The following is a 24771-nucleotide window of genomic DNA, read 5'->3' as shown; positions in this document are numbered from 1 at the left end:
ACCTAATGTCCTAACCTAACCAAGATGGCGTCGGTTTATTTTCATAACACAGTCCATCTTTATTCTCGCACATACACAGATCATTGGTTTGGTATCAAAAACAAAAATCGACATATACTTAATTAAAATTAAAGTACAAAGATTGTGATAAGTATGTAGCTACCTGATTATTACAGTAATTTAAAATTTGCTGACTAAAAACCTTTTTTACGTTGCGTCGGCAAAATGGATGTCTTCGCGTAGTCAAAGAGCGTTAGCAACCCGTACTTCTTTCCCTTCTTTGAGAAGTAATTAGTGACAACATCTCCATCTCTAGTTTCTGTTGTCGTTGGTAATACGTATTCATTGGCAGAGAGGGAAACAAATAGTGCGAACGGTACAATCCACAGACACATGGTAAAATAAGCCATTACCTAAAAAATAGTTTTGAAGCTTTCTGCTACATGTACTTATTGTTAAATTAAAGACTTACTTCAGAAAATGAAAAGTACACCTCTGCAAAGAACTGAAATGCTATATAATGGTTTGCTATAATAAATAATATGCCTAATAGAAAAGTCGGCGACGTGAATGTCACGTATGGGTAACTTTGAAGTATTGCTAGGTGGTTGAGTTGACTTAACATGCCACAAAAACATAATGTATTGCCAAATCCTTCAAACAACCATAAAAGGAGGTAAGTACCCAATGTTCCCTAAAATCAAAATATGCTTTGGTTTATTCCTGTTAGCAATATGCTATAAATCTAATACTGCTCAAGTATTTTCAAATTACTCTCAACTAAATTATACTCTTATTAGCTTGCTTGATAACAAATACATACATAAACAATCATTATTATAATACCACACTATTTTTAAATCATAATTGACAAGCAGAAACAAGAAAGTTGCTTACCATGGCTATCCATGTGATAATTTTCTTACTGTAAACTGAATATTCTTCAACAAGTTCTGCCAAATAGTATAAGCCAGCAGCTGAAACAAAACATTTCTATATTATTTATGTAATTTTATAACCTGTTACTCACCAAGTGATATTGTTATGAAGCATATCTGGCAAAATATTGCCAGCCACGTTAGAAGCGTTAAGAATATCATAGCTACTAGATTAATCTGGTCGCTATTATTGCAATATTTGATCAGTGCGGTTCCCGGGATGGCATTATTTCGGCTGCTGGGTAATTTAAAATGTTGATGTCATTTTGGTTATCACTAACTAGACAAATCACAACTTACAACCCGCAAATTGGGTAGGGACCAAGTTAGACAACTCACATTGCACAAATACTAACAAAAAATAAAATATTGATTAATTAATAGATTGGTACATGGATTATTCTTGTTTGATAGATTTGATATAATAGAGTATTGTAATCATTAATATCATATTTATCAATACTTCGTATTATTTATATATTTTCTGAAAACATGTAAATGAGAAAGTATAGTACCTAGGCAACTAAGCACTCACTGCTCATATTTGTTTTCGCTCTATGATATGCCTTGATAATGTTCTTTCTCTAAGTTTAATGTAGTAAGAACATTTTAAATTTAATTATAATTTGCTTCAGTATTAAACAATGGACGACGATGCCGTTGCTACATTAAAGGAGTACAATGAACAGGTATTAGTTAAATTTAAAAGTTGTAACCTCAAATATACAAAGTTTTATTAACTTTTAGTTAAGAAAAGTAAATGAAGCATTAAGTGTCACAGAAAACACCGATGACCGAAACAATTTAATATCACTAAAGAATGACCTACAGCAATTAATTGCACTCACAAATTCCACAAATGATAACTCTGATGATAACAGTGATAGCAATGATAATGAAGCTAAAATCAATGATGAATATGCAATGTTTATGGCTGAAATGGAAAAGGAAGGAGCCTACAAAGGCAGCACATCCACTCAGGATGTACATGTTAAAAAAGATTTGACTTCACTAGAAGGAACAAAATGTAAAGCTCCACACTGTCACAGTTGGGGCTCAACTATTCATCACAATGCTTTAATTACAACAGTATTACCTCAACAGGATGATGATGATAAAATAAGAGTAAAAATATTGTTTATTAATCCAACTCACAAGGAGATGTTGCCTTGTCCTTATTACTTTGAGACTGAATGTAGATTTTCTGAAGAGAAATGTAGGTTTTCTCATGGTGAGATTGTCAATTTTGAAGATCTGCAAGAGTATGTGGAACCTGATTTTGCTGGTTTATCGGTGGGTTCCATTGTCTTAGTGAAACAAGATGATAAATTATGGCATAAAGCAATGGTGAGAAGAATATTGAAAGAAAAAGAGATGTGCATTGTTAAATTAGAGAAAAGTAGAAAAGAGGTTGAAGTGGATTTTGTTGATTTAATGCCAATCAATGATGATGAAAAAGGAGATGGTGATGATGATAGCAGTGATAGTGGAAGTGGTGAAGGGGATGCAATGGATGAAGAAACCAGAGATGATTTTATTAATATTAGTTTGTTAATTAAACCAAGTGATGATAAACTTGGAAGTTGGGAAAAATATACCAAGGTATGCATATGCATTTATTTTAATTAAAACAATATGTATTCATGCATTATGTACGTTTTTAGGGAATTGGCTCAAAATTAATGGAAAAAATGGGATACATAATTGGAACTGGTTTAGGAAGAAGAGGCGAAGGTAGAATTGATCCAGTGACAGCCGTTGCACTTCCTGCAGGAAAGTCTTTAGGTAAATAAAATATTTTAAATCCTTTTTATTAAAATTTAAAAAATTATTTATTTTAAACCTAGATCATTGCATGGAACTACGTGAGAAGTCCGGAGGCGATAAAAACCTTTTTAATGTTGAACGTAAATTAAAACGACAAGCGCGCCGTCAAGAAGCTAAAAACCAAAAGAATTACGAACGCGAGAAGAATAAAGTGGACGTATTTAATTTCCTCAATGACACGCTGGCGACCAAGTCATCAGAGAAAGATACCATTCAGTTAGCAAAGTCACAGCACCGGAAAGAAATAAAAGCTGAGACTAGTCGAAATTTGGACGTGGAGTCCTTTAAAATTGAACAGAGACTTAAAGAAATTCATCTTGAGTTGGTAAAAATTCGACAAGCTATGCAACGACAATCGGCTGCTCAAGGCCTACTGCACAAACAACTTCAGGATAAATATAAAGCGAAGCAGGAGGAGTTAAAATTATTTGAGAATAAGGCTTTAAATATTAAGAATGAACAATCGTTGAGAAATACTACGAGGCAATTGACGAAATTTTAATTTACCATGTTTAATTATTTGGGTTGCATACGTTTGTAGGGTTAATCTGCACAATTCTACCAAAAATGTGATGATAGAAACGGTATTTAATTTTAAAGATTTATCTACACTTGTATTTAAGTATATGACTACTTAATACTTGTTAAAACTTGTTTGGTTTTAATTTTGCATACTATGCATCAAATGAACGAACTTGTTGATAATGTCAAATTTGTATCATGGCGGTGGCTCTTTTCTTAGGTTAAGAGTAACCATTACTGTCGCAGTCAAATTAAAATTAGTCTTTGGAATGAGTAATTTTAACAACAGGATAATTATTATATACAAGTGAAATGAAAACATTTGTAACACTCACAGGGGATTTAAATGATAGTTTATAAAACAATTGTAAATTCAAGGCATTGGGTTTGATGAACACTTGCATTGAGGGTTGCAGGTGTTTTAATTCCATTTATATCTAAAATTAGTCCTGTGGTCATAATGAAAATAGTGAAAATGTAAACGTAAACAAAGTTTTTTGGACAATCACGACTATTGTTTCACTTCAAGAGTCTTAGATCCATTTGTATGTATCTATATAATAAGGAGTACACTAACACAATCCAATAAATAATTAAGTCAAGTCGATTTATTTCTCTATTGCAAAATACAGAGAATCAATACAGTTTTAAAACTATTTCTGTTTTAAGTCAAAGCTATTATCATCTAGTTCCGCCTCCGGTGATACCAACCAGAATTCAGGTTCACAACATAAAACTTATAAATTATCAATATACTAGGTGCGAGCGCTGGCGGCGTAATAAGTATTTCGTTCGTTTCCAATCTCGTATCGGGACGCGCGCCAGTGTCCGCGATTATAATGCACAATACAAAACGAATAATTAGTATACATAGTATTGGTATACGTGCTGCCAGTATACATGCGTATTTCTTATTGTATAAAGTTTCCTTGTTTAAGTAGGCGGCGCTCAGGGCGACAGCTCCTGGTTGTGCATGGGGTCGTAGCCGCAGCTGCTGGCATCATAGCCGGAGCTCTCGTATGCCGAGCCCATCGAATAGCCCATTGAGTCTTGCGGTGGCGCCGGCGACATCATCGGCGTCGGTGTGCCACTGTATGGCGACGCACCTGCTGCCTTCTTGGCTGCATACAAGTTGGCCTCCTCCTGCGCCTTGCCGATGTTCTTCTTGTAACGAATGCGTTTGTTTCCGAACCAATTCGAGACCTGTGAGACGGTGATGCCACATTTGCGTGCCAGCTCCTCCTTTGCCTCTTCACTCGGATAGGGGTTTGAGAGGTGTGAGTAGAAGTACTCGTTGAGAATCTCCGATGCCTGTTTGCTGAAATTGCGACGTTTGCGGCGTGCGTCGAGGAATCTCGAGCGTAAGATCATCACCGCCTCGCATGTTGATTGCTTCAGCTGCATTTGAATAGAACTGAACTTCTTGTGAATGATCTGCACCATGCGCTCGATTTCCTTGGGGGTGATGGGACGAGTGCGTGATTGCTCGCGCAGCAAGTTCATCACGTGGGTGGTGAATTCGTTGCACGCCTGCTCGTATTTCTCCAGTTCTTGGTGATAGATTTGGCGAATCTGCGCCAGTTTGGCGCGATAGTCAGAGTGCTCGATGGCATTATCGGGCTGGCCCGCTTGTGCGGCCGCAGATCCAGATGCTGCTGCGCCAGCACCGCCACCTTTCTCCGGTCCAGCGACTCCCTCAGCGATGAGCATATTGTCCAGGCGCATCAGCTGCGGATCTGGGGGCTCCTCCTCCTGCGTGTTGCGTAGCGACAACACAGTCTTCTCCTTAATTTCACACAGCACTGAAAAGAGCGCTGGCTTCATGCGATGGCAGTTGAGCGTGTGTTTCCTCGCCTGCGCCTCGTCGAGACTCTGGTCGGTGATATTCATGATCTGTTGGAGGATCTCGCCGATGTCCTGCTTGCGCGGCTCGGAGTCGCCGCCGGCGGGCGCGTCACCCTGGCCCATGCCGTACGGTTGTGGCGGCATGAGGCCACCGGAATGCCCCATCATTCTGGCGGGGTCGTCCATAGCGCGCGAGCCGCCGCCGCGAACCAAAACTGAAGGAGGTGACAAACAAGTAAACAAAGCACGACGCGCACGGCACGGGTGGCGATATGGCTAAACGGAGCGGAGCGATGCCAACAGAGATTGCGCTTGCCCGAGCTCACAATGCACCGCGCATGCGCCACGTTTTATGGATCTGCCAAGGACGGCCGACGCGAGCGCAGCAGGCAGCAGAAAAGTTGCTGGCGAGCGCGATGAACTTGTTCATTACATTCCAGATTCCAGTCAGTGCACCTTCTTTGTTCAACACAACTATGACATCTGCTCGCTTCTTCTTGCACATTTTCAGGTGAGTCAAGTTTAATGTTATTGGCTTCGGTAGGCAACTACATATACACCAAACATACACGCGGAAAGTAAATTGAAAAAAGTAAATATTTCGATTTTGTATTTATTATGGCAAACAAAACCAAAATATAAACAAACATTACCTCTTCTTTTAATAATATTTAATTCTAAAAGGATTAACACATAGGTTAAGAGATGAAATAAGAAGCAAATCTACAATTCACATTTTTATTGCATTTAAAACATGAAGGAAAGAAATAAAATTTACGTAAAGCTTATTTTCTTCAATATAAATTACTCTCTGTCAGTCACTAACATAGTGATAATTAAAACTATAATTGAAATTCAATCATATCTAGAGATTCTTTAAATAAATAACGGTCAAATTTAAATCTCATTCCCCTCCTGGATGATTATTCTTCAGGTGTGAAGTCAAATTGCCTGATTGAGTAAAACTTTTGTCACAAAAATGACACTTGAACGGTTTTAAATCCAGGTGCAATCGAATATGATTTGACAAATTTCCCGATTGTGTAAAACTTCGCTCGCAATGCGGACATTTGAATGGTCGTTCGCCGGTGTGTATTCGTTTGTGATTAGTGAGATTGCAGGACTGAGTGAATGCCTTTGCACATACTTCACAAACATATGGCTTTGTGTTGGTGTGGGTTCTAAGATGGATCTGTAGGTTACCTAAGTTAGAGAACTGCTTGTAACAGAATTTGCATGTCAGTGCAGTTAACTCCATGTTCTGATCGGCATGCTTCTGTAGGTGGGTTTGTATCCTCCTGAAGTATCTCTTGCAAATGGGGCACTTCTCCAATGGATGAGATTTTCTCTTGCAGTGAGGATTCTCTGGGTCTATATTGGGTTTTGTGTCCATATTGGGGATGCCATTAAATGCACTAAATGGAAGCAGTGGCATGCTTGAGTAGAATGATGCCTTTATTTTATGAACATCTTCCTCAGATGGTTCTGGCTGTGGGATCAACATACATCAGTGAAAGCAATTGTTAGAGATTTTACTTGTTGGGGTTAACATGTAGCAGCAATCAATAACTGAAGCAAGATCCACAGAAATACTCACGTTTTCGAGTTTTATTGGCATCGGAAAGTTGGGATAACCCTTCTGCGAATCCATTCTTACATTTTTAATTAGAATGAGTACATTTTAAATATTTCGAGGTGATTGGGACGTTTCATTTGTTTTGATTTCCGATTACTGTTGTGTTTGGTGTGTCTTTAAGCAACACCCACATATACCCTCATATCAGAAATAAAAAAAAGGACACAGTATTGACCCTGCTACGGTTTGAAGAAAGACGTACAATACAATTAATAGTAGTAGGGATGGTAACTAGACAGTTCCGCCAACATTATATAATTGGCATTTGAAATTAAGTTTATTTCTGATGTCAAGTAAAATTTAAACTATAACTATTAGTATTTCTAGTTATACTCATAATATCTTAATATTTTATTTATATTTATTTAGTAGGTTTTATTTTTTACTTGTAAATTGTAGTTTTACGCCACATAGATGTCACTAGATTGTTTCCCCTACTACTTTGGTTTGTAACCGTTAGGGACATGCGGGGTTATAGAGTTGTCAGTACCAAACCTTCCTTTTCCGGTCCTGTTACTGAACCGTCAACATGGGTGAGTAAAGTGTTCGCTGAGAAGTCGTGTTTTGTCAACTTTACAATAATATTTTCTTCACACAAAGGTGTACGTATTTTGCACCAGTTGTTTATACATATTGTGTTCCACGGCTTGTGATAATAGCAGTGGAAATTGATTGAAAAAATTGGCTGTTTTAAACTTAACCTGTAAGTTACAGTCTGTCAACTGACCTGCGGATTTTACCAGGAGCTTACAAAATAAATCCAATCAATCCGATGTTGTAGAGTTGATAAAATATAGTGACAATAGTAAAACAAAATGTGCAATAACTTATTGTTGTGGTATTTGAGGATATTTTTAAGTAATAAGTGATCGATTCCAGGCAAACCCCGTGGTTTACGCACCGCTAGGAAGCACGTCAATCATCGCAGAGAACAGCGATGGGCCGACAACGACTACAAAAAAGCCCATTTGGGAACCCGCTGGAAGGCCAATCCATTTGGTGGAGCTTCCCACGCTAAAGGAATTGTTTTGGAAAAAGTGTGAGTTTATGGACGTGTATTTTATTTTGTCAACAATTGTGCATCTTTGGACCACCAAGTTATCTTAAATATATCTTAGGTGTTTTAATATAAAGGTGCTAAATTGAATGTGAGCTCTGAACCATTGGGTAGTCCTTTTGATGGATTATGCGCTCTGATATGTGCTGCACAATTTTCTAAAACTTTAAAGTTTTTGTTTTAATGTAGTAATGTAGACTTTCTTTAATTATAAATTTGTTTACAGTGGTGTTGAAGCCAAACAGCCCAACTCCGCTATTCGCAAGTGTGTGAGAGTGCAACTGATCAAGAACGGCAAAAAGATCACCGCGTTCGTACCTCGTGATGGTTGCTTGAACCACATCGAAGAAAACGACGAAGTCCTGGTGGCTGGTTTCGGTCGTAAGGGTCACGCCGTAGGTGATATTCCCGGCGTTCGTTTCAAGGTAAGCACATGTTATGAATATGCAGCTATTACTTCCCAATGATGACTTATAATTAGAGCCAATCCAATGAGAGACTTTGATTACTTTCTATTTAAGACTGATTAACTTTATTTACCTTATAAATCTTGATATTTTTACCTTCAGTATGACAAACGTTTGTTTTTTATTTGCAGGTGGTCAAAGTAGCCAATGTCTCCCTCTTAGCTTTGTACAAGGAAAAGAAGGAACGTCCGAGGTCGTAAGGGATTAAGTTTTGTAAGATTAAACAATAAAAATGAAAAATAAGTTTTGTATACTTGATTGTAAATGCAGAATTTAAACCAATAATTGTTTCTTTTTGATTCTTTACCCGAGTGTAGTTAAACCAGTAGTTTTGAACATATTTCTCTGCTACTTCCTCAGCGTAACGTAGGTCTTTACGTTGCTGGGGTGCAGCCCATTTCGAGTTTCTCCATGTCCCATTAAAGCTCATGAGACCCTATATGTCGCATGTCCTTTCAGGTCTTTGGGAAATATCCATTAAAAATACGTTTTTATCCGAAAACTAAGTCGAAACAATTATTACCAGTTCGTTTTCGTTGTAAGCAGGCGCATTTTATTGAAAAAATATATTTTCGGCTAAAAAACTATAATTTTACTAAAGACCGATCAAAATCTATGAAAACGCGGCGCCTCCACCAAGTTTAGGCCGCGACTATCTTGGAACCTAAGAGCAAGATGCAGAAAATGACATTAAATCCTTCTTACTTAAGGATTCTATACAAAATTTATGGTCTAACGACCAAATTTGAAAAAATTAAAGATTTCGTTGCGTAAAAGTCATTTTTTTTCAATTTTTTAGATTCATAATTAAAGGTTTGAATTTGAAATTTATGTTTGATTAGTCTAATAAAATTATTGATTTGTAATAATAAATGTTACTCTGATCATGCTTTGGTAGTTCGTAGATTACATCTAATTTTAAATTATTTCAACATTTATTGTTCTGTATGATTACAATTACACACGTAATAAAATAAATATACTATGTAATTGTGTCCTTTAATGAGCAGGCTTATTTTTGAATATGCTGAAAATTGCAACTAATTTAAATAAATATGGCGGAAGCGCCTGACATTTATTTAATGTTAGCATTATAAATGAAAAATGTTTTACCATAATGTTCCTAAGAAATCAATCTGATAACAAAATGATGAAGATCAAGTATTCCGAATCGTAATTTTAATATCTTAATTATTTCTTTAGTATGCACGTAAGGTGCACTATAATATTTTGACTATTTTTTCAATGCTAGGTAAGGTAGAATGATATCAAATTAATCTTAATGTTTTCAATTTTGTTTTACCTTTTTTGTTGTGTTTTTACCTCAAGGTAAAACCTGTGGAATGCGTCACTTGCCTTAGCGCTAGCATAATGCAAGAAAAAAGCACAATATTATTGAAGCACATTATAATTGAAGAATATCTCACTATAAAATGTGGTTAATCTACAAAAAATTATCTGATAACAAAATATATTCAAATTGACGTTTTTTTTTTGATGAATGAAAAGTTAAAGTTTTAATTTTTTACGTTTATTTAAGGAATTATTCAAACCGGTAAGTGGTATTCAGATTCGTCTTTAAAACAAATGAATTATGTAGCGCTTAAGAATTTTTAATTTACTTTACTTTCGTAATATATGAAAAACTAATTAATACACCAAAACAAAAATTGAAATAGTGATTTCAAAACCTTATTGATTGTTTTTTATTTTATTAAAACAGGAATAATATTAAGCCAGTATTAGTGAAGTGAATAATTTTTCATGATTTTTGGTCAGATTCAAGTCATGGCATGAACCAAAGGAAAAAAATTTCTATAACATTCAAACACAACAAAATCTATGTAATTTTAAATTTATTATCTAGCGTTTATTATTGAACATAAGTGACCTCGGTTTTTGTTTACCACGTTTACTTCCTGAGATGATTAATAATTGAATAATTGCTGTAGTACATGATGCACTTAAAAACATCCAGAGTAAGCAAACAGTCAACAGTTATTTGAATACGGCATTTAAAAGCCTCTCTGCGAAGACGTATAATTGGCTTTTAATAATTAATGCATTACTAATTAAAATATCGGGCGCCTCCACCAAATTTGTGTTAATTATTTGTACACTTTTAAGGATGCTGAAAAACGTAAATTTTTTGCTTATTATCAAATGATACAATTTAATTGTGTTATTAAATTAATACATTATTGTAAGTTGACTTAAAATTTACAAAATACCTGTCAATAACTTTCAGTTTGATTTCACTTTAATAGCAATATTTACAAATTATTAAGCTCAAACCAAAGCATGATAGAACTTTTTGTTTGAAATATTTATTCAAAATTCATAACTTTTAGAACCTGCAATTTTTAAATATTCAACATTTTTAAATTAGATGTATACACTACACTGATACGTTTTGACTTTTTATAACAAAACATTTCTCTTTATACAGATTTGCTCTTTTGGCCAAAAATGTGCTCTATATAATCCCTGTAATTTCTGGCAATTTGGCAATTTGGCAATTAAGGTGCGATAGTGGAGGCGCGACTTCTACAGGTGCCAAACAAAAATAATTTTACAAAAAGTTTGGCCTCTATGCACAGGAAGGCTCCAAGAGAGAATAATTTATAAAACTGAGATTGTACTGATTGACCACTCAGGCAAGACTCATCCAGACACATTAGTCGCTGCGGGCTGTTTTTTAAACCTGTAGTCTACCCGCCAAAAGTAATGGGAGAAGGTACGTCGATGTAATTATGTAGTTGATTGCGTCGGCATGAGGGGTGGCACTTTGAGTTGCCAGAGCAAATGTGATTGATAAATGTGTGTAAACCAAAGTGAATAGCTTTTTCATTTTGCTATTACCTAAATCTAGGAAGGACTAGGAAAGGAAAACATCAGATTATTCGAGGTTCAAAAATGTAAAACTGACTATGTTTTCAGTTAAATATGGTTTAAGACTTCAGATTCTGAAATCATTTCTTGTCACTTTCTTTTCGATAGTTTACAAATTCGTTTTTGTAAATTCTAATACTCCTTTCTTTGATAATTTTCCTTGCAGCTTAATTTTTCCTTTGGAGACATCAGAAACAATTGAAAATACAAAACTAAATTTTCTGTCTTCTCAAATGTGAGATACGTAGTATTTTGAGATGGCAGATTTCTTTATCCAAAAATTATAATAACATGATAAACAAATATTTTTAAAAGCCTCAATAGATGCACCAGAAGCCCATATAAAAGCTATAAAGCAAATGCAAGAGCTAAAATTAAATTTTTTCATTGCTTATTTATACAAGTAAATTTATTTTACAGCAAAATTTGCTATGTGAATATTATTCAGAATCCTGTTAATTTTCCCCGAACACTAACAAAATTTAATTTCCTATTTTTGTTCCATTCGGGAAAGTTTTGCGGGTTTACATGTTCCCATGAAAATTGTACCTCTCAAATTAAATTAACTTTTTGCTATCTGCTGGCTTTTTAAATATCTCGTTCAATTTAATAAAAATTCGACATCTATGAGGACGTTGGAGGCATGCGGAATTTTGGCGCAGCGTAAAACAGGTGCGGGCGGACGGACGTATCGACCGTCGCGCGGTGGAAGGGAGCGCGATTCCGCCGCCGGCATCAACGGCGGCAGCAGAAGCGGAATGCGCCAGTCTTCAGTCGGCGGTCGCGGGCGGCTGGCGGGATGCAGTTCGCACCGCACGCACCACTCAGCACATGGAGTTACCGCGCAACGCGTCGCAGGTCTCGCTGCTGGTGCCGGCGGCAGCTGGGTCGTCAAACGGCGTAGGACGCGTCAGCCAGCGTCTTCTTAGCGTACAGCCTCAGCCACCGCCGCCGAACGAACCCCAGTTTGTGCAGCTTCCGTCCTCCGCGAATTATCAGCCAAGCCGCAAACGTGAGGAAGCACGTGCGCTTCAAAATCTCCGCCGACGCGTCCAGCAATTACGCATTGTTGAAGCAAACGAAAGTCTAAATCGACGCTCGCCGCCTCCGCGTGATCAACAATCTCTCGACAATCGACCGAATCTTCTGCAAAAGGTAAATATTAATTAAATTTTCATTTAAATTACTTGTTTGTTTTTAATTTATCAAAATCACGCAATGCGGTAGTGGCACGCTGCCAAAATGGTCCGCTCTTTTACTACATCCATCTATATGATATATTTTTGTAGATAGATATCAATACATATAGTTTTATTACTCCTATTAATTGAAGTAATAAATTCTGAACAAATATAAATTATTAACTGCAAGGGTAGAAAAACAAATAGTTTTAATAAAATTTAATATAGTCATAACTTACAACCTGACATTTTGAAAGGTTCAAAGGTTGCTAGTGATGTGGGTATGAATTGTTCTAACTGCTCACAGTTCACCTTTTAACGTAGTTTCAGCAAGTTGCTAAAACGAATTGCGCGCAAAACTAAAAAGTAATTAATTTTCACAGCGGTAACAAAGAAAATATACTTTATAATGTGTATACATAAATATTGTTAATCGCGAAATGTTCATATATTTCTTTTAATTAACTGATTTTTAGATTAATTGTACCAAGCTCGTAATTCACGCAAACCACGTGCACTATACAAGTCGTGCGCATCTAATCAGGAATCTGCTAAAAGTGAATTACGAGCGTAATAGCGTGCAATTTAGTTAGCCGTCCATTGCGACTCAGAAACTGCCTGAAGGGTCAGCCGTAACGAAATAAAAGCTAACTAAATGTTAGCTACATAGTAAATTAAATCATTAATAGTGTTCTTGCACGATTGCAAGAACTACATGGAGAATTATAAAATTTTTAACAATCAATTATATGATACACTAGCTGTTGCCCGCGACTTCGTTCCGGCAGTGTTTAATAAAAATGTAATTCGTTTTTACTCTCTTGTTCTAGACATATTCGTAGTAAGAGTCAATTCTATCAATAAGATTAGCAATTTTTAATTTAAAGAAATTAATTTTATAAAGTTTTGTCAATAATGCACTTCAGTGCGCCATCTCGAATTCAACTATTTAACTATAACTATGATTGAATGTCAATGTCAAATTTTATTCTATAGAAAAGAGCTGTTTTGAGGATTTTCTCGGCAATTATTCGAATATTTCTCACCTTTTAAACCTTCCCTAGACCTCCACGAATAATTCAAGACCAAGATAAGATAAATCCGTTCAGCCGTTCTCGAGTTTTAGCGAGACTAACGAACAGCAATTCATTTATATATATATATATATAGATTGATTATTTAAACTAAATTTTTGATGAGTTTTGATGATATAATTGCAATTTGCATTCCCGGTAAATTGTTTTCCGTGCGTTAAGAGTTGGAAGCACACGTTTTGTCGATATTGCGTGCATGAATTTCCCTTCAATTTATTCCCCTAATGCGAAAAGCATTCGATTCTTTTCGCACCGCTAGCAATCATATATAACAACACGCATTTCATTCAACGTCTTGGTGAAATTTTCATCCGGAATGATTCCAGCTCGGGCTTCTCCAATGATTTATCACGCAAATGTTAATGCCCACGTCAGCAATTTTCTATTACCATTAAGAAACATAATCGACCAGTGTTGGGAATGTATTCTACATGTTTACGTTACCCAGCAAAACGGGGATAAATCAGGATGGTCGAGATGGAAGTGATTTTCAGGTCAAGTAGAAGCACACCTGATTGTTATCTTCCGGTTTCCTCGTTGTGTGTTGTTTTATTTCTGCTCGTTTACGTTTGATAGAGTGTTTTTCTTGTGGTTGAGTGGACGTGTGTTGCACGTGAAAATGTCAAGGACAATACGGTGGGAAGTACAACGCGGAAGAAAAGGAGGCGAAGGGTCGTCTGACCGGTTCGCAATCGTATATCTTCGTTGAGTGGAAGGTGACAGGTTATCTTGCCAATCTAAATCGACCATTTTCTTTCTACCTTGTTGGTTTAAATCCACCCACAACGCAAAAACTTACATTACCAGAATAACATTGTGCTGTCGAAATGGATTTTTATTATAAAACTTTGAAAAGAAATGCTGTACGCTATAGAAATATAGGAATAACTTTAGGAATATCATTTTCTTTGTTGAATGAGATCAAGGACTTGGCACATTAAGAATTCCGTGCGCGATTTCACAGTATTCTTAGATGTGTGGGTGGAGAAAGAAAAAAAGACACGAACGAGATATGATTTTCAGTCTAGACAAGGTTCATTTGCACTGTTTTCATCTAAAAACTCGTAAAAGTTTTGTAAAAATAATAAAAATACTTTTGGATGTCGCAAATATTTCCTTGACTTTCTTTTATTTTATTTGTGAATTCAGAATTTTATTGCAGAAATTGCACAAATTGCAGAACAATAAATGTTGCAATTACTTTTTATTAGAACAGGAAATATTTCATTGCAGATACTCTCGAATCGTCCTGTAAGCATGGTGCTCGATTTATCCGAATGCCGCACCGCTTGGCAAGACAGCGACTTCATCACTGACAGCCTCTGCTGGCACAATGTCTACCGCCAACGACACACGTCGCCACCCCTCACCATGTCGCCGGAGGTACACACATTTATTTTATATTCATTTATCTTCTAAATGTGCCGTTTTGAACAAATGCAAGTACTTGCGTGTTAGTTTGAGTGGCGATAATATACACCCTATCAAATTGTGATTAAATTAGAGGCGGTCATTAGACCTCGCGTGTTAATTAAAATCGAATTTGCAGCTGTGTCATTTGGCGCAAACGTGGGCGAATCATTTGGCGCACACGAACCGATTCTACTACAGGAACGACAAAGATATCGGGCAGAATCTTTTCTGCCGCCCGGACAGCGGTCTCCAGAGCGATTTGACCGGTACGTGCGTCATACAACTTTGTGAAATAAAACCAAAACACGAAACGGATATTTATTTTAGAGAAATGTATGTCAATAAAATAAGATTTAATTGTTTTATAAATGACTTAGAATTTTTATCTTTTTATGTTGTTGTATTCCTGAAAAAAGTAATTTTTTTTCTTTATAGGGCAAGAAGTTACGATTTATTGGTATAGCGCTGTTAAGCAATACGATTACGGAAAGGAACCAGATGTTCTACATGCAAATGTGAATGCAGGTAAGCATATGAAACTTTTTGTGCAAATTTAAACAGGAATTGAATGTTTTTTCTCTTCTTTTGGTTTAGGACATTTTACACAATTAATCTGGGCCAGTTCGAGGCATTTCGGTATTGGTAGGGCGCGTTCTCGTTCCGGAAAGATTGTCGTTGTGGCACATTATGCGCCCATCGGGAATATCTCTGGTCTTTTCGAAAATAACGTTCTACCACCGGTACTAGAATTGGAGGCGGCGCAACAACTGCAGCAGCTACAGAATCAGCGTTTCCTCGCTGACGGCACTGACTCTGAGACTAACAGCAGTACCAATCAGAGTCAAAGCACTTGATAATCACACGTTAATATCGTCCAGAACATCCTCAACGAAATCATACAACAGGTAAACGAATGAATCAAAACCGGATTCAGAGTCACGGTCACCACATTTTCTTCTTCAGCTGAAAATCAATATAACACCGAATTGGAGCCGAGTTATTTTTAGATGATTAAACAGAATTATTCGGGAGGAATAGACGTAAGATGGAATTTAATTAAGTTAAACGCGAGTTATTTTAAGGTTTCCTGACTGTGATTCTGAATTTTGGTAAAAGTAAAGTTTATTAGTACAGAATACACGGTATTGTCAGTATAATTGCATTAGATACAGTGAATTGTACTGAAAGCAGATGTTGGAAGGTGGCAGGCATCGTGAACTGACGCAATTATCGGGTTAATTGCAAATGAGAGCAAGATGCCGAACTAATTGTGTCGGTTAACAAAGTTCGCAAACACCAACGAAACGTCTGGCGAGTTTTCCCGCAAAACTCTTCAGATTCCTGTGCAAAGGTGTATGATTGCGATGTGGGATGTTCTGTAGGACGATATTAGCGTAAAACCGAAACAATCAACAATCGAACGAATAACGAGACAACAATCCACAACATTGACGACTACTATAAAACAACACATCTTAAACAAACAACGATTAAAAAATCACGAATAAAGACAGATACAATTAATTTTATATGAAAGCTTAGAAGCATAATTAGAAACATGCTATCATAATCTCATGTCGTGAATTTGAAAAAGTTTAAATCCAGTATTAACCAAAGGTTTATATTTTGACAAAATTGTCGAAAATTACAAAGTATTTGGAAATTTTTAATCAATTTGCCAAACTGAAACAGAGTATGCAGCCAAATTGACATCAATCATAAAATCATTAAAATTCACGGCTACTCGTAACTAAAGCGACGCTTATAAATTAAAGCAACTAATGCAATCATAAATATAATAAACATTAATGCGCAGAATCAATCTGCTTTGGCACTGAATGAAAAACTATACGAAATACATGAGTGTCTCGGAACAACTCGTAATAATTTATGTTAAACTTTTAAAATGTTTGCGAAATACTTATTTAACACCTACTAATACCTAACAATCACGCAAACACGTAAACAAACATATACGTCCATTTTAGGCTATAATAATTAAATTAATAATTTTAGTAATTTAATAGGCTTATCAAGCTCACCAACGAATTACCTATATGATTAAAGTATGCGTCATACAAAGTTTGGTATTTGTACGCTAACAAAGAATCGCGTGCCGTTTGGCACGAAAATGTTGCAAAATGAGCTACAACATGGCAATAAATGGCGTTTATCGAGATTGTGATCAGCGAAGCGTGCGTATGACGTCTGTGGCTTCGTCATAATCCAAACGAAATTAAACACGTCATGGAAAGTTTGTCAGAAATGCAAATACGACGAAATCAAGTATTAATCAATATAAAATAAAAGTTAGCATATTAAACTTGAATTAAAATCATCCAGGTATGCAATCATAAGCTTACAACGTTGTTTAAACAATTAGCACATGTTACACGCACGCAAAAACAATGTAATTATAAACAACGTGCCTTTTTGTTGTGTGATTTTAAGACAGTTTTTAAACAAAGAAATGACATGCTTCCGTTAGTTATATATCGATGAGCTTACGATGGTATCGGAAAATGGAATATAAATCGAAATCATATCATTATACTGCGTTATATACATTTTATAGTGATGAAAGTGGTTAAAATTGGTTATAAATCAATGTAGGCAATCAACAGTATAGCGAAATGTAATGTAATTGCAATCAATGTTGCTCATAACATTTCGTTTTATTATACTCTCACGTAACGTGCCTAATTAATTGTTGTTAATCATGCTTGGCTGATTGTTGTTGAATTTTGACAGTTAAAGAGTATTTTTAACAGTGGAAACACAAGAAACACACAAATTTTGTATTTTTAACGATCATATATAGCAATATGCTTGTTGAACCCGCCAATGTTAAACACCAATTGATATTTTTACAGCTTCCATTGTTTACTTATTGTTAGTTAACTAGTATATACGTAGATTAAGCTAGTTGTACGGCTGTGACAAATCCATGTTAACGTTAGAGTAATATTTTTAACTTTCCTACTATGTATTCCAGAATTTCTCTAATCAATGTGTATGTAAATGGTTCAATCATAAATTGAGCTCTAACTAAATATCTTTACATATAACTTTTTAACTTCAGCTATAATGTAATCTTAATTTAGTTGTATTCATCTTATATATGTACTTCATTTTAGATTTGTAAATATAATCATTATGTTAAACATTAACAAGTGTCACTATATGCAACCAAATGTTAATTTTCTTCCATATAAGTTAATGCAATATAAAAAAACGTTGAATATTATTTTATTGTGCTGGATATAAATTGAAATTCACAACCTGCGCGTTATTGTAACGATCGTTGTACACGTTAACCACTGTTGTGTTTGTTGCATAACCAGCTTTACCAACAACAATTTCATATGTTCCATCCGTTAAGAGACGATAATAGTCACCGTGCTTATCTAGAATAAAATTTATGAACCCAAAATGATTTACAAAAATAATTTCATTGATAACTTACTTGTAGTAATATCATGCCAAATATCGTTATATCTGTTGTTGATCAATTTTCTCACATGAATAATAGCATCTTTGATTGGTTTATTTGTCCTTATGTCCATAACCAAGCCTTTAATCCCGATGTGCACCTTGTAGGTCATAAAAAGTCATAAAGTTAATCAAAAATAACAAATACCTAATCTCACCATCCACATAAAGTTGAAAAGAGAGTGTTTATGGTCTTTCCACAATTCATCAAGTTCATTCGCATTGGGATACTTCGTACATCCTACTTCAAATGTGATCTCGAAACAATTCGTCGCTAGATAGTTGTAGTCCTGCATGCCGCCAACAAGAGAATACCATTCGGCGCCATTTGTGATACCATTTGGAAACAGAGTATCGCGCTTGTGGCATTGGGAGTTGGTCATTTTGAGATTAGCATTCGCATAGACCAATGATACAAGTCTATCTAATTCAAGTTTTAATTATAAATGTGTGTTTATCAAACCTTCATATGAACTAAGTAAGTAATAAAGCATACCGGAAAACATCGTCGTCTGGCGACTCGGTGTATTCAAATCTATTTTACCACTGCGAGACGAATCATAAGGGTAATTGGCAACTAATGCGCCACCGTGCAAAGAACCCGAAAGCACAAATGGAATACTACTTATCCACTTCATTATGGCCTTTGTTTCTGGTTGTATCTATAATCAAAGAAGTACTAAATTAAATTGTGTCGCTATTGTTACAACTACGTCTGCGACACGGTTAAACAATACTTTACTTTGTCGCTCATGGTACCAAAGTGTGCCAAATGATTATTGGTCCAATTGTCAGTTTTTTCAAACTGAAACATCGCATTATTCATATTGGGAAAATTACGATTCAAGTCGATACCGTGAAAGTTAGTTCTTCCGGTAATTATATTCCTATCACGATACTAAAACACAAGTAACGAATGTTTTTGATATTTTTGATGTTTGTTAATATATGTCCAAATATTACATTAGAGGCAGTAGCTTTATCCCAACCATCGGGATTGAGAATTGGCACAAGGTGAATTCTAGTTGTTTCCAAAAGATTGTTCACAAATTCATTGCCCTGTAGTGACTCTTGGCACATGGTTTCAGCCAGTTGCAAAAGTAGTTCCTTGCCGACAACTTCGTTACCGTGAATGGTGCTGACATACTTAAATTCCGGTATCACTAAAACAGTCATCTGTAATTATAATGTAATATTGGTTTTAAGTTAAAGTTACATGGAACATGTTTATTCGGCGTATTGCCCATAATAATGCCCCACATGGTTTGACCCATCACAGATTTGCCCGGCAATTTAAATAGTTTTGTAATGCGAGGGCATTTACGATGGATTCCTTGTAATATCAGCAAAACTTCTCTATTGTTGTGGTGTTTCAGACCATGGACGTTTAAGCTACATACAACCAGCACACACATTAAATTTATCCACGCAATACCAAATCTGGCCCACTTCATTTTTTCTGTTTGTAGTTCAATTGTTCACCTGCCAATGAGCATTAACACACAGACGCCAATGCTTTTAACTTTTTCAATGGCACGTACCAATAAATCAAGTAATCGCTCAATCGATGTATAAAAGCCAATCATTGTTACAATTTGTAAGACGATAAAAATAAAATAAACTGTAATAATGTATTGTTGTTTTAAAAAATGATTAGTTTTGTGGATTGCATATTTGTTGAAGCACTTAATTGTAACATTATCGGAATTATGAACGGTTGTTGCAACTTTAAATTATTGGTATATTAATCAAGCCTACACTGAGGTACATTGTATTTTTACTACATATCTGTAATTGTATTTTATTGCTTCACTTTTGAATCAAAAATTTGGTTAAAAACGCTATTTTGGGAGAAAATATTTACAAAAACTACTCCCGCTACTCTAGTAATGGTAAAAAAGTTTACTAAAATACTCAGAAAAAATGATTTCTAATACAACCTTTTAAAGTCATAGAAGGAAAACGCTATGTACCTTGTGAATTCTAAATCATCAATCTTAAATGTCTTGCCATTATATAATAATTTCAGAGTTCAACTTTGAAAACTTTCTACAAGTGCCTAAAATTGCTAGCAACAATGGTTACAAAAAAAAAACAATTTTTAAAAATTATATTACTTTTGATCAAAGGATCTGGCGGAACTTGTAAACTTATTTTTGAGCACGACCCATTGCAATCCGTTGAAAGGCATGGTTGAATATTATCAAATTCAAATATTTCGAAAATTAAAATAGATTGGCAAAGATGCAGTCAAAAATAAGAAATAAAATGTCACACAAAAGAAATTTTGATTTTTTAAAATAGCCTTATAGAGAATTCTTCCAGGATTAAAAATTCGAAGTCTGGTTTGTCCACGTGCTTCCAGTTTAGGAGTAATTTGCTTCGAAAGTTTTCAACTGCAGTTCGAAAACTACAAACGAAAAGCAGAAGAAAAAATTTAAATCCTTATTTCTTTAAGAATTCTCTTAGCCGCATTTTTTATCCAACTGCTAAATTTGAATAATAAAGAAAAGGTTTGATTGAAAAAGTGAATTCTTTTTACGATTTTTAATTCGTCTATATGCTTAAATTTCTGTTTGCGGATCCTTAAAGTGTTTGGTGTATTGAACAACGCTTAGCAACTGTAAGAAAACATTAATAATATTTTATTTACAAAACTATATATATTACAATAAATGCTTTAACGTAATGATATCTTTGATAATTTGTGGTACTTTAAGACGTTGGACTTTGTTATAATATGAAAATATATATTGAGAAGTATTTTCTGGCCGAGCGTAACCTATACATTTCCTAATAGCATTCCGACTATAATATTTCAAGCTCTGAACTGTAGATTCACGTTTCCTCCATACACCAGAAGGATAACAAATCTCCATAATTAAGCGTTCATCTTCACTCATAGCATTCTTGTCAGTTGGTATCAGATTATGGCAACAAGTACTTGAGACCAAAGGATCAAGTTTCAGTATTATTTCAAAATAATTACTAAATTGTCCATGAGAAAATGTTTTCAAAATGGCGGCCAAACAAAACTCCTCTATATATAGGAACATGTGACATAAAATATTTGCCATATCATCAAAGTGAAGATCTAGATTGGTTCTGTTGATTTCAAACAAACACGACACACTGTCAAAAATACTGTGTGGTGACCATAATCCACCAAACTCTTCATTGAAAAGCATGTCAACTGCTGTAATAAAGTCGTTTTTTGACAAACTGTTATTCGTAAAGAAATTTACAACAGACTTCTCATATCCAATTTTATGAACGCTTTGTAATCGTTTATATATGTAATGAAACAAAACTAGATCTTGATATAGTGTTGTTGAATAATCTATTAGAATATCAAGCATTGTAGGAACATCCACTTTTAATTTTGATAAGATTGTCAAAGTTGTGTCCATATCCATTTTCCAAAACACACAACAGATAGCACAGTTATTATTAATACCTTCATCATCATCACCAGTGAAAAAAGACTCTGTACAATAGTTTATAAGTGAATACACACCAACATCATATCCTTTCATTAAACTCAAGAGTAATGGATGGCCTTTAAATGGATAGTTGACATCAATATTATAATAAAGCAACATTTCAAGCATTTCTTTGCACTCATCGCCTGAATTCATGTGTAAATCAGACAATAGTTGTAAGAGTAGTGTAAAATTAGAAAAGTTGGTTTGGTCAATGTCAGCACCCTGCTCCAAGAGATATGATGCTAGTCTTGTATTTGTGTTTTTCACACAGAGGAAAAGGGCAGTAGGGTATTCAATATCATTGGATTCTGCATCTATATCAAGTCCTGCTTGTAGTAATAACTGACAACATTCTTTAGCTTTCTCAAAATGATTACAACTTGCTGCATAATGTAATGGAGTTCGTTGCATATGATCTTTTAGGTCTATTCGTGTGATGTCATGTTGAAGAAAAATTTTTAATGCTTTAGTGCTGCAATATGAAATGCTACTTAAATATAATTTTAAAAAAATTCCTGTGCTGTGTTACCATCCAGCTTTAGCAACTCGATGCAATGTGGTAGCTCCATCGTTGTCGTAATAATTAGGATCAAAACCCCTATCAAGTGCTGCCTTTACTCTGGTTGGGTCATCATCAATCCATACTATATTGGTAGATACACAAATACAGTTTCGCAATTACGGCAGCATCAGATTAGCATGTTCGGAAGTTTATAATTACCTGCCTTGCCCATTGATTGACAAAATTCTTCTTCTGTATCCATTTTAATTATTTAAAAATATTGAAATAATTTCACAATTAACGGCAAAATGAAAGAGGTTAAAAACGCTACAATGTTGGGTCTTCGTTTAAATCCTCGGCCGTACTCGGATGTAACGTACTCTACGAAGTTTTTTGTTGTTCCGTGAACGGTTCTTGCAAGTCGTTATGTTTGTTACCATAATGGTTTCGAAAATCATATTATACTAGTTAACCGGGCAAACGTTGTTTTGCCATATAAGTTATTTCAAGTTTCTAGATAAATTTTAGTGTAGACAAAAAGTAACTTACTTATTATAAAAAATAGGGGTTGGTGATAAGAAACCAAAAATTTAGGGTTGTATGTATATTTTAATGCCACATTAAAAAAATAAAAACAAAAAATTTCGACCAAAATTAAAAAAAAATTAAGGGTGAACAACCCTTATCACTTAAAGATATGAAGTTACCGATTCTCAGACCTACTGAATACGCATATAAAAATTTTCTTTGAGCGGGATGAAAAATGATTAAATTACTAAAATGGCTATAAAGAAATATAGTACAGGATCCGGGGCCTATTTTGTCACTTGATTACTATCAAGCTAATTTTCCGTGAGTAGCTTCATTTTGATAAGACGCCCAACAATTTCCTGTGCGAAAATTTTTGATTGTGGTAGTTAACAGAGGTAGAAATGATAAAATATGTCGATTTGATGATTCTCAAATATTAATTACTAACTGGATTGTTTTTTATTAAATCTTAAGATAATTATCTAAATTATTTGAAAAAATATTTGTCCTACAAAATCTATGGTTTCATCAAAGAGTCCTCCCCCTCCAACATGTATTGATAACGAGATCACCAAAAAATATTACTAACCAGCTGATTTTTTTTTTATTACTTAGTTAATATATATATAATGTCACGGTCATATTGTCCTACAAATTCCGTGGTATGTTATCCCGGTCCTACGGTCAAAAGTAGTAGTACAGATCATTGATGTAAAAATAATTACTATCAAGCTGAATCTTCGTGAATAGCATCGTTTTGATGAGACGCCCAACAATTTCCTGTGCGAAAATTCTCGATATTGGTAGCTAACAGAGGTAGCAATAATAAAATATGTCGATTTGATGATTCTCAAATATTAATTACTAACTGGATTGTTTTTTATTAAATCTTAAGATAATTATCTAAATTATTTGAAAAAATATTTGTCCTACAAAATCTATGGTTTCATCAAAGAGTCCTCCCCCTCCAACATGTATTGATAACGAGATCACCAAAAATTATTACTAACCAGCTGATTTTTTTTTTATTACTTAGTTAATATATATATATATATGTCACGGTCATATTGTCCTACAAATTCCGTGGTACGTTGTCCCGGTCCTACGGTCGAAAGTAGTAGTACAGATTATAAAAGTAAAAATAGCGTGGTACGCTATTGCGGTGCTCCAATTGAATATAGGTATATTGGAAAGTCATGAAATTAAAAATCAATTTATTTCTCAAGCGTGAGAAAAAAAAATCTTGACTTTTCGGTAGATTTCACTTAACAATAAGTTAAAAAATTACTGAACGCCAACTGAAATTAAACAAAACAATAACAAAGAAAACTTTGTGCCGCTTGGGTTTCTGTATTTTTCTACAACAGCTGATTCACGCCGTTACGCGTGCGCAGAGCATTTTTACTCCGTCGTAGTAGGTATCTCACGTTTGTTTGAAAACAAATGAAGATGACAGCGATGTTAGTAGCGAAGATTATGATTCATCGGATGAATATGATGAAGATTAATTTTTGTTATCTATAAATACACCAATACACCAATTTTTGTACCTCATTTTTCAAAAAAATAAACTTATTTAAATTTTAAAAAAGATTTTCTCACTGTATCTTATGTTAGAAATCGGAAAACGAAAAAATGACAATTTTTGTCGGACTAGTGATACATACCTGTTTTTTTGTAGGACATTGTTTTATTTGGGCACTGAACACACTAACCTATTATGTAATATTTTTGTCCTACAGTTAGTAATGAGAAAAATGGTCTTATGGTATTAACAATTTCTGAGCGTAGGACCGGGATAACATACCACGGAATTTGTAGGACAATATGACCGTGACATTATATATATATTAACTAAGTAATAAAAAAAAAATCAGCTGGTTAGTAAT

General features: G+C 34.9%; 7 protein-coding genes across 8 annotated transcripts; 3 read left to right on the top strand and 4 right to left on the bottom strand.

Moving 5' to 3' along the window:
* Window positions 1-34: 34 nt before the first annotated feature.
* Window positions 35-1248, bottom strand: LOC135801356 (protein TEX261). Its single transcript, XM_065314810.1, has 4 exons — window positions 1031-1248; window positions 898-977; window positions 473-694; window positions 35-413 (listed from the first exon to the last, which is right to left on the bottom strand). Exons 1-4 carry the CDS (start codon window positions 1098-1100, stop codon window positions 195-197), a joined length of 591 nt encoding a protein of 196 aa, XP_065170882.1. The 5' UTR covers window positions 1101-1248; the 3' UTR covers window positions 35-194.
* A 55-nt stretch (window positions 1249-1303) lies between these two features.
* LOC135801354 (zinc finger CCCH-type with G patch domain-containing protein) lies at window positions 1304-3889 on the top strand. The gene is made up of 4 exons (XM_065314808.1): window positions 1304-1627; window positions 1686-2540; window positions 2603-2723; window positions 2786-3889. The coding sequence occupies exons 1-4, from the start codon at window positions 1583-1585 to the stop codon at window positions 3265-3267; spliced, it is 1503 nt and encodes a 500-aa protein (XP_065170880.1). The 5' UTR covers window positions 1304-1582; the 3' UTR covers window positions 3268-3889.
* exd (PBX homeobox extradenticle) lies at window positions 3878-5443 on the bottom strand. The gene has a single exon (XM_065314809.1). It carries the CDS (start codon window positions 5316-5318, stop codon window positions 4236-4238), a length of 1083 nt encoding a protein of 360 aa, XP_065170881.1. The 5' UTR covers window positions 5319-5443; the 3' UTR covers window positions 3878-4235.
* Window positions 5444-7167: 1724 nt separating this feature from the next.
* On the top strand, window positions 7168-8577 carry RpS23 (ribosomal protein S23). The gene is made up of 4 exons (XM_065314811.1): window positions 7168-7301; window positions 7648-7807; window positions 8052-8250; window positions 8424-8577. The coding sequence occupies exons 1-4, from the start codon at window positions 7298-7300 to the stop codon at window positions 8490-8492; spliced, it is 432 nt and encodes a 143-aa protein (XP_065170883.1). The 5' UTR covers window positions 7168-7297; the 3' UTR covers window positions 8493-8577.
* Window positions 8578-11968: 3391 nt separating this feature from the next.
* LOC135800963 (venom allergen 3-like) lies at window positions 11969-17645 on the top strand. The gene is made up of 5 exons (XM_065314317.1): window positions 11969-12339; window positions 14693-14842; window positions 15009-15138; window positions 15308-15397; window positions 15467-17645. The coding sequence occupies exons 1-5, from the start codon at window positions 12016-12018 to the stop codon at window positions 15724-15726; spliced, it is 954 nt and encodes a 317-aa protein (XP_065170389.1). The 5' UTR covers window positions 11969-12015; the 3' UTR covers window positions 15727-17645.
* An 11-nt stretch (window positions 17646-17656) lies between these two features.
* Window positions 17657-19891, bottom strand: LOC135800736 (carboxypeptidase N catalytic chain-like). Its single transcript, XM_065314055.1, has 7 exons — window positions 19581-19891; window positions 19328-19527; window positions 19107-19262; window positions 18861-19026; window positions 18523-18788; window positions 18339-18465; window positions 17657-18279 (listed from the first exon to the last, which is right to left on the bottom strand). The coding sequence occupies exons 1-7, from the start codon at window positions 19816-19818 to the stop codon at window positions 18122-18124; spliced, it is 1311 nt and encodes a 436-aa protein (XP_065170127.1). The 5' UTR covers window positions 19819-19891; the 3' UTR covers window positions 17657-18121.
* A 1095-nt stretch (window positions 19892-20986) lies between these two features.
* LOC135800640 (uncharacterized) lies at window positions 20987-22695 on the bottom strand. Of its 2 annotated transcripts, none has more exons than XM_065313909.1 (3): window positions 22571-22695; window positions 22379-22493; window positions 20987-22336 (listed from the first exon to the last, which is right to left on the bottom strand). In XM_065313909.1, exons 1-3 carry the CDS (start codon window positions 22611-22613, stop codon window positions 21031-21033), a joined length of 1464 nt encoding a protein of 487 aa, XP_065169981.1. In that variant the 5' UTR covers window positions 22614-22695; the 3' UTR covers window positions 20987-21030. The 2 variants fall into 2 exon arrangements, with proteins under 2 accessions (XP_065169981.1, XP_065169982.1); XM_065313910.1 differs by having other exon boundaries at window positions 20987-22321.
* Between the last annotated feature and the right edge of the window lie 2076 nt (window positions 22696-24771).

The sequence above is a fragment of the Atheta coriaria genome, unplaced genomic scaffold (genome assembly GCF_025399875.1).
Source record: "Atheta coriaria isolate IRGN ID8LTWV9N9 unplaced genomic scaffold, Caltech_Dcor_3.1 hic_scaffold_10_pilon, whole genome shotgun sequence".
NCBI classification, from domain to species: domain Eukaryota; kingdom Metazoa; phylum Arthropoda; class Insecta; order Coleoptera; family Staphylinidae; genus Dalotia; species Dalotia coriaria.
This window is presented reverse-complemented; position numbering and strand designations above follow the sequence as displayed.